The sequence below is a fragment of the Halichoeres trimaculatus genome, unplaced genomic scaffold, assembly GCF_033239565.1.
Source record: "Halichoeres trimaculatus isolate MK-OKI-2021-1 unplaced genomic scaffold, fHalTri1.1 fHalTri1_scaffold_8, whole genome shotgun sequence".
NCBI classification, from domain to species: domain Eukaryota; kingdom Metazoa; phylum Chordata; class Actinopteri; order Labriformes; family Labridae; genus Halichoeres; species Halichoeres trimaculatus.
The window spans coordinates 28,641,287-28,650,222 of NW_027437186.1; the positions used below are offsets into that span (position 1 = coordinate 28,641,287).

General features: G+C 38.8%; 1 protein-coding gene across 3 annotated transcripts; it reads right to left on the minus strand.

The window, feature by feature from the left end:
• Nucleotides 1–716: 716 nt before the first annotated feature.
• Nucleotides 717–7,295, minus strand: LOC141795526 (inhibitor of nuclear factor kappa-B kinase subunit alpha-like). Of its 3 annotated transcripts, none has more exons than XM_074676441.1 (22): nucleotides 7,009–7,295; nucleotides 6,492–6,606; nucleotides 6,324–6,415; nucleotides 6,120–6,237; nucleotides 5,963–6,032; nucleotides 5,794–5,882; nucleotides 5,599–5,688; nucleotides 5,391–5,515; nucleotides 5,040–5,147; nucleotides 4,827–4,962; nucleotides 4,517–4,717; nucleotides 4,046–4,148; nucleotides 3,438–3,561; nucleotides 3,204–3,355; nucleotides 3,051–3,112; nucleotides 2,855–2,964; nucleotides 2,600–2,649; nucleotides 2,246–2,354; nucleotides 1,998–2,145; nucleotides 1,822–1,871; nucleotides 1,163–1,259; nucleotides 717–979 (listed from the first exon to the last, which is right to left on the minus strand). In XM_074676441.1, the coding sequence occupies exons 2-22, from the start codon at nucleotides 6,594–6,596 to the stop codon at nucleotides 926–928; spliced, it is 2,193 nt and encodes a 730-aa protein (XP_074532542.1). In that variant the 5' UTR covers nucleotides 6,597–6,606; nucleotides 7,009–7,295; the 3' UTR covers nucleotides 717–925. The 3 variants fall into 3 exon arrangements, with proteins under 3 accessions (XP_074532542.1, XP_074532544.1, XP_074532543.1); XM_074676443.1 differs by having other exon boundaries at nucleotides 6,324–6,418; nucleotides 7,009–7,104; XM_074676442.1 differs by lacking the exons at nucleotides 6,492–6,606; nucleotides 7,009–7,295 and having other exon boundaries at nucleotides 718–979; nucleotides 6,113–6,237; nucleotides 6,324–6,414.
• Nucleotides 7,296–8,936: the final 1,641 nt, after the last annotated feature.

Genomic DNA, 8,936 nt, shown 5'->3' on the forward strand with positions numbered 1-8,936 from the left:
TTATTTATTTATGCTGAAAAAGGTTACAAATTACACATATTTCTGTACATAGTTCTTCAGTTGTTGCTTGAGTATTTAAGTGTTATAGTAAAAACATGTTGATCCATGTTTGCCATGGAGCCTCAAGGTTTTATTTGAATTTCATCAAGGAGAATCCATGAACTGTTAAATACCCATGTGTCTTAAATAAAGTGCTGTTTCATTATTACCTGATCTGAATCTTTCTTGTTTTCTCTGCATAACATAGTATCGTAAAGTAGTAAGACTTGCTCATACAGTGGCAGGTCTTAGGTGTTACACTGCAACAGTTTTAGCTTCCTCCCTACAGAAACACACCTGATTATGAAGCATTTGAGAGTGCTCCAAAATAGAATCAAGCTTTTGTACACACACCTTTTTAGTCAGGTGTGGAACCAAGAGCAGAAAATCCTGTTTTAAGCTCTTACTTTCTTAGTTCTAGTTACTGTGACAAGATTTTTAAAGAATCACACCTCAATCACGCCTTTTTTGGCACTTTTAGAAACACAGTCCTATCTCTCGTACCTCTTTGTTCAACAACAAGAAGTTACAAATTTAAATAAAAATTAATCAACCAGGAAAATAAAAAATCTGCACCCTTTAGAAAAAAAAAGACAAAACATGTATTTTTAAAAACTTTATTGAAATTTCATCTTGCATATTTCCCTAGAGGCAAGATGTTCTTAAAATCATTAACAGAGAAATAAATATGTCTTGGTAAAAGCTTTTCTTAGTTAAATAACAGATATTTAAGTTAAACATGAATATCATGCTAAATCTTGCAGCTTCACACATTAAAATGTCTGTTTAAGACACAGTAAGGAATCACAAAGCTTGTAGATCATTTTACTCTGATAAGGCTTCTTTCTGGTATATTCCATCAACTTATGAAGTCTTTGGTCTGTTCTTACAGCTTCTGGGGTTCAGCTCCAGATGTTTTGTACTCAGTCCAGCTCCAATCCTGATCATATAAGGAGAACAAAGACATGTAGGTTAAGCATCAACACAGTGTCATTATTCCACTCTCCATCTTAAAACTAGAATCAGTACAAATTGACGGCATGCAAGATGGAAAATGAAACAACCATCACTGCTAACACACAGAGAGCATCTATGTGTGACTCGTATGAATGTTCAACACTACCATGGAACTTTGCTCCATCTCCTGGTTGGCTTCATGCAGCAGAGAAGTTAGCAGACTCAGATAATGTTGATTTTCATCCAATAACTGGGCAGTTTCACTGAAATGAAAGAAAAAAATGAACATCTGTCTTACACCTTGGAATTATGCATACCACTCAGAGGTATATCTTTATACCTAATAATATGTAAGAAGATAATGACTTCTCTTGTACAAGGTACTCCACTTGAGGTGCATGTGGTGACCTCTTGTGGACAATTTGTGGTTTGTAGCAGCTCCATTTAAACAGCTGCTGTACTGAAAAATCACTGGACTATTGACACAAAAGCAAGGCTACATTCTGCTGTGGAGGCATTACCACCCCATAAGTTATCTAATTTCAGAATTTTATCTTTTGTACTTCTTTTATATTGTAATTTGTCCAGTAGTCTCTTGAAAGGCGCCATTCAAATAAAATGTATAATTATTATTATTATTATTATTACTTTTATCATTATTAAAGATGTCAGACTCTAAAATCAGTGCACAAATCCCTACTGTTACTTTCTTTCACTTCTTCCCTGTTTCCCCAGACAAGTCCTCTGTAAGTCAAAATGAACTATACCTTTATAGGACCATTGACTGTTAACATGTAAAAAAAAAAAAAATTATACATATCTTACCGGTCAGTTTCGTGTTGCATAAGTGATGGTGATGGAGAACTGTTCTGGGCCTGGAACCAAGAACACTCTACATTACTTAACATCTACAGTACACTGAAGACTGTGCAGCTAAATTACAAACACCATCAGTTCCAGTGTTAGAAAGAAAGATTTTACAAGTGTTGCTTTTTACTCACACAGGCAATCTTTAGCAGATACCAAAACTCCTTCTGTCTTTTCATTTGCATCTGCATCACTGCTGCCTCTGCAGTTTTTATGCTCTCTACTGCCCTCTCCAGCTTAGGGAACAAATCAACGATCCGGCGCTTGCAAACCAAAATTGTGCTGCACAAAATAAAAACTGGTCAGAAAAATCACAAATCACACCCAGAAGAGGTGTCAAAAAAGATTTCTGCTGCTCAGACTACACTTTTGTTTAACTTACCTGAGGTGTGTGTAGAGGTCTTTCAGCACTCTGTCCTGGTTCTGGACTGTTTGGAGGATGGTCCTCACCATATCCGAGCTGTCACTGTAGCCGTGTGGAGGGTCGGGACCTGTGCAAACACAAAACTTGATGATCCTTCATATATCGTCTGTTCTTCTCTACTTTGAGTCCTGTTTTTTATCATCCAGGTGTTAATGTGCTTTTTATCAAACCCCAAGTTGTGCACGGTTCCTGCAACAAACTGAACTTAAAAACTGAGCTTAAAATTGAACTCTAACCACATGGCATGAAAATGATCAGATGCCCCCCATGTTAAACTCATGTATGTTCCTTCTAATGTAAATTTGTGCTTACTTTTGCATTTAGCTTTCAGCTGCTTGTAGAGTTCGATGGCTTTCCCCTCACTGAAAAATAAAGGAGAAAGAGGAAGTTCATGTTTAAGGTAGTTTTTGTGTGGAAATTAAAATAAAAGAGCCCAATTGCACATGATAACCATTTTTTGTTCTCCTGAAACTGTTGTTTCATTCTGGTATTTAAGGAATCCTCTCTATTTTGCTTTTACGCACCGGAATTATTTATTCAGGGGGGAAATATAACTAAGATACGTACAGCTGCTCCATTACGTCCCCCTGTTTCCTCGCAAATGGACTTCTCTGCAACTCAACGATCTCAGAGTGTAGAGCCACCACCTCTTCATCCAAATACCCCACATCTGCAACCTACAGCAAAAAACACTTACAGCATTTACTTGAAGCACTGACAGTTATTTTACAAAGACTTGGTGCGAGTTAAGTGACTGTCACACCTTCATGAACCCGTCTGCTTTCTCTTCATTCTCCTGCCACGTCTTCAATAGCTTCTCTGATGCTTCACAACACAAAAAACACCAGGTAACACTTACACTCAAGTTTTTAGTAATGGCTTAATGAATCACAAAAAAACGTGATGGTCCACTCACAGATCCCGTTGTGTGTCTGTTTGCTGTACTGCTCCAGGTCATGCTGGATGCTGGTCTTAAAGAAAGCCAGTTTGGCTCTGAGTTGCTGCGACTGGGAGAAGAGCTGGTTCTTGAAGCGTGTCAGGTTGGTGTTGTAACGCAGCAGGCTCAGCCTTTCAAGGCATAGAGACAAGAAATATGTTAGGTACCTTTCAGTGCTTTGATGGATGTAGATGAGCGTGTTAGTGTGCTTACATGGCAGCACGCTGTCCCTGATACAGGCGGAGGTAGTCCTCTTTCAGCCCACAGATGTAGTGGACAGCTTCACCCCACACTTTTCTCAGTGCAGAGAGTGGGAGCTGAGTCTTTGTCTCCCTGACTGAGGAAACACAGTTCATAAAACACATGGCATTAAGGTTTGCATAAAAAAGAACAGTCTCATCACCAGCATTGGAAACATCTATAACACGGCCACGCATGCAGCAGTCTCTTCCCAAAAGTTACAACTCCAAATCTGCTGACCATAAAACTTTGATCTTTACAACTAAAAAAGCATGCCAAATGCATGTTTTGCCACTAAATCCTGTTTTCCACAGAAACCCAATGCATTTTGCCTGAAGTTTGTATACCTGCCAAACATACAAAGAAATACAATGAGTTTAAAATACTACATAGTGACATATGGAGCAGATTTATGGCCCTGATAGCTGATCAAAGTATGAGACAACATGTTGTTTACCGCTATCTGATGGAATATTGAGCAAAATTTGTGTTAAAGCATGCTCTGAACAATCAACAACTTGATAATTTTACATCTCTATACACTACTATTTAACAGTTCAGGACTCTTTTCTAAATCTTACCTATGAAGTTGACACTGTCTGGCAGTGGTCTGGCAGTCAGGGGTCCAGAGTATTTTGTTAGGCTTTTGTCAAACAAGAAAACAATGGAGCTGTCCCAGCCTCTCTGAAACACAGAAACATTATCACTGGGAGAGTGTTTGGATGATGTTTTGTTAATGGTTTCCAACTTGAAGAGGAGATAGATCTCCTGGAAGTGCACAATCTTCACATATTTGTTCATGCAGCCTGAAACTAGTTTGTCAGTAATTACAACTCATACTCTTTAGTCAGCCTTAAAATATGTTTGTTTACGCAGTAGATGAACATCTGGAAACTCTGTGGTTAAACACTAGTAGCCAGCATGAAGGCTTCAAATTCTTAAATGAACACACGAAGAAAAAAAGGATGGAAAAAAAAAACAGATTTGCTGTGTCTGCACTTGTGGTCTGGATTTTTGATATTAGGAATTCCCTTTGTGTGTGTATCACATACCAGTCCCTCCGGCAGACAGTGTGAGGGTGGCCAGCGTGGGTCGAGGGAGATTCCCGTCTCAAGCAGCAGCTCCTGACTCAGCGGGGCGATGTGTGTCTGAGTTTGTGTCTCCAGGCGCAGCTGCAGGGAGTGTAAGCTCTCCTCAGATCCCAAAACCAATGAGTGCAGCTGTGCTGATGTCATGTCCAATACATGGATGACCTGCAGAAATAAAAAATAAAGGCATGGTGAAGGGGAATTCCTCCTCAGCAGGCACATAAAAGAAATGCACATCATCTGTTGGAAAATATGAAATACTGAAATGACCCACCTTCATGTTGAGAATATTCTGTAAAGTTGTGTAATAGCACGGCTTGTTTGTGTCAGGATCCTGCCCTCCACCTCGTTCTGCAGGGTCCCACAATAACAACATCTGCAGTAGAGACTCAACTGGTTCCAATAGTGGCCTAAAAACGTGTATCAGACATGTAAGCTACAAGTCAAGTGATAGATGCTGTAAGAAAAATGATCTTTCTGTCTCTACCTGCTGAGATTATTGGGATACGGAAGACGTGTGGAGAATCTAACTTCTCCGTTCATGTCCTCGACTGCCATGATGTCTTTGGGACCTTTGTTTTTGACTTTGCTTGTCCTACAAACGGAGAAAAATAAAAGTCAGGAATCATAATAAACAAAGAAAAGACTCAACCAACTATGTGATTAAGTTATGAAGAAAGCCTGCATGCCACATGTTCGTAGACACTGTGTTTCTGTTGTAAAGTGAGTCTGAATGCTCAATAACATTGTAAAAAGAAAGTGAAATTCCTGGAATGTTTGTTTTGATTTCTAGGGTACACCCAGCTTCACAAAGTCTCAAAGGGAATGTGTTGCTCACCACTGCACAGGCTGCATGTGGTGCAAAAAAGGGCGAAAGCCACAAGTGCATTCAAAGATCAATGTCCCAAAGCTCCAGTAGTCCACAGTCACAGTGTAGGGTTTACTCTCAAACATCTCTGGAGCCTGAAATGCAAACAGATTTATCAAAGAGAAAATGAATTGGAAAGAAAAAATGTTTGTGAAAGAAGCCATGGTGCAATACCTACCAAATACTGCAGAGTTCCTACAAATGAGGTACAAAGACTGCTCTGGTCTAGATCTTTTGCATAACCCAGATCTATGATTTTATGGATGAGCTGGGGAGGAAAGCAGTTTCGTTATGAGAGGAAGGCACTGAAACCACATATAAATATGAAATTGCAGATCACTGAAGCATCATGTGCAAAAGGAAGTGAACTCACCTTCCCACCAGCTTCCTGTAGAACAATGTTCTCTGGTTTTAGATCTCTGTGAATGATCTTATTCTCGTGGAGATACTGAATACCAGAACCTGTGAGAGCAAGAAATAAACGGTTCTCTTAGCACCATGATTCAACATGTGACTAATTGTGAGAGAAGATGAAATACTACCAATGTCACTGAGCAGCGAGAGGACTTCACTTTCCTTTAGCCCACAGCAGTTTTCTGGTTTGCTCAACATCTAAATTAAGATGTAAAAGCGTTAAAAGTGCGATGTTTGGGGATGCATCTAGTCGCTTGGGATCTTTGGAATATACGCACTTTGTACCTTGCGTAGGTCTCCTCTTGAGCAGTACTCCATGGCCAGTAGAGGTAAGTCATTCAAAGCTATGGAGCTCAACTCTTCTGGCACTTCTCGAGCCTGAACCACATTCACATGATTCAGCCTGTAACCAAAAAAAAAAGGAGAAAAACATACAGCTATGGTTTGAACAGGAGAAAATGAGTACACAAGCTGATGATTCATACCCACTTCTTCATGATCTGAATTTCTCTGCTCCAGTGGTCTTTGTTCTTGGAGTTCAGCTCTAGGCGGCAAAGTTTCACAGCCATCTTCTCTCCTGACTCCTTCCCCGATTACAGAAAGAATTTAAAACAGAGTTGAAGGCACAAGGGATCCACATGATCTTATATAACTTACCAGGTGTTGGTAGAGGTAAACATGTCCAAATCCCCCCATCCCAAGTCTCTCCTTCATCTCCCAGGAGCCACAGAGCGGACTCTGTTTGAGTGTGCTTCGCTCCATTGTGTGTAGTCTGCAGGAAAAATTGGAAGAATAAAAAGATTAACAGTTATCCAGTAATAATTTCAGAATCCTCTGCCATGTTTATAAACGCATGTCTGTAAAAATCATGTATGAATCTCCAAGGACAATGACAGTGGGCTCAGAATGTTCTGTACAACAAATAACCTGGATTACATTTGTTTTCTTGATAGCAGATTATTGCACTATCAGTAATTAACTCACCAGTGTCCTTAACATGTCTAAATATTGGCCTTTTACTCAGTCCTGGAGTTGATTTCCAAATATATGGGGTTAGGAGTGGTTAACTGTTTTTGAATGACCAATATTAACTTTAGAGAAGTCTTATAACCCAAACCATAAACACAAAGACAACTAATAGAACAAAAACATCGGAAAAACATGATAAACGTACCTGTCCTGGAGGTCAGAGTCCAAAGTTGACAGTAGGCTCACTTTGGCTAGCTCAACATTGTTGCTTAGAGTTAGCTTACTGTGTTGTTTACGGTTTGTTTTCTTGTAAGTTTTGTATTAAGAAGGTTGAAGTAGTGGTATACGTTCGTAAAACCTTAACAGACAGACAAAAACTGCTTGTGGTCAAAGTTTAAGGGCGTTCAAGGGTTCAAAATTCAGATTCAAAGCGATATCTACAGTCGAACAATCTCGATAACTACCAAAGTGAAAGGATGTGTTCATGGGGTGTCTGAATGATCGGTAGAATGAAACTTAAGCTTGACAACTTGCATTAATAAACACAGAGAACCTCTCTTTGGGATCATTTTTAAGGATTTTTATTCCACCATAAATTATAGTCTTTCTAACTTTAATTAAAAAAAAAAAAAAGTAATAGTTCTGTATCGTTAGATGTTGTTTTGACATCACGAGTTCACACAAACACACAAAAGTTAAGATAACGAGCCGCGGAGAGAACTTGAATGCACCAACAGCAAAGACTGTCAGGCAGGCGTTCTGTCAGCGCATGCGTGCATTGCCCAACCTCTCTGTAACAAGCTCCTGTGTTTGGGAATTTCCCATCCCATCCAAATCTAAACTTCCAGAGAGAACTAATAAATCCAGAATAACCTGGGGCGCTACATGTGATTTCTTATCATTTCTGTCCTTTTCTTATCTATCAACGTGTATGCAACAAGAGCATCATAGCTGCCCAGTAAGAGGATTTCTAAAACTTTGACGAGGTCATCGTGAGTTCACTAGATGGTGCCATTTGCACGGATTTAACAGTGACAAATGACCACAAGCTCTCAATTAGATACAGTACCCTGACTGAAATTTTTACACTGAACGGACGAGACCGTTTCTTTTAAATGCGACTTGTCAAGAACAACTCATAATTTCTTTTATAAAATATTAAAAACGGCAATACTTAAGTAAAACAACCAGTTGGGATAATAATGTACTCATTCCAAAAGAAAGGCCTAAGCTCAAGATAAGTTTTTGATAATCATTTTAAAAATGTGAAAGTTAGGGGTAGATCTTGTGAGAAGCTAGGGGCAGTTCTACAGTTAAAGGACGGTTAGGTATTTCCAACCCATTCAAGGCTTTGTGGGTGAACATTAAATTCTAAAATCGATCCTTTGACATTTTTTCTTTATTTTTCTAAACCTTTAGAAAAGGAGGAGAAATTGATCAGCAAAATTGAAGCAATGATGAAGCACTGATGCAGTGTAGACTGGTGGTCTAAGGTGTCCTCTGAATCTGTCTTTCATGATGATTGTGGAGAAAGTTAGACTTCTGTGAAAACACTACGAGGCATTATTATCAGCCCAGGTAGCTGTGTCTATAAACTGCTTTCACAGCCTTGTGGTTTTGTCATTGGGAAATTTTATTTTTTCCATTACACTGGAAAAGAGAAGCAGACAGGTGTCTCGTGGTATAAAAAAAAGAAAGCAGAAATATACACAATCTGATTCCTGTAATTTGAGAGACACGGTCCCACATTGTCTGTCCTTTTAAAAAAGTGAACCCAATGGATATATCAGATGATCTGTAGAGTTTTAATACGGGGACTTTACATTTGATGATCAGATTAAAGATTGTTAGAATAAACTCGCATATACAAATAACACATTTAGAACAAATGTTTATATGTGCTTTGACAGACAAACCAGGGCAAGAACTCCAGAGTATTACAGAATAATATCTTAAAGCCATACTAGACAGAACAAAAAGCAGAAATAAATACAAAAAATCAGAATAAAGATGACCAAGAAGATTCCTTTGTAGTAAAACAATAAATCATCAAGTAAGAAAATGTCCAATAAGAGAATAAAAAGATAGTTAGAAGAAGATGGAATTACATCAGGGAAAATATTCACAGAAAAA

Coding starts and splice junctions, on each gene's coding strand:
- LOC141795526 (XM_074676443.1), bottom strand. CDS start 6,596: ATGGAGCGAAGCACACTCAAACAGAGTCCGCTCTGTGGCTCCTGGGAG. Junction 5,148..5,390: donor CACATGCAGCCTGTGCAGTG/GTGAGCAACACA, acceptor CTCCGTTTGTAG/GACAAGCAAAGTCAAAAACA. Junction 2,965..3,050: donor AAGCAGACGGGTTCATGAAG/GTGTGACAGTCA, acceptor TTTTTGCTGTAG/GTTGCAGATGTGGGGTATTT.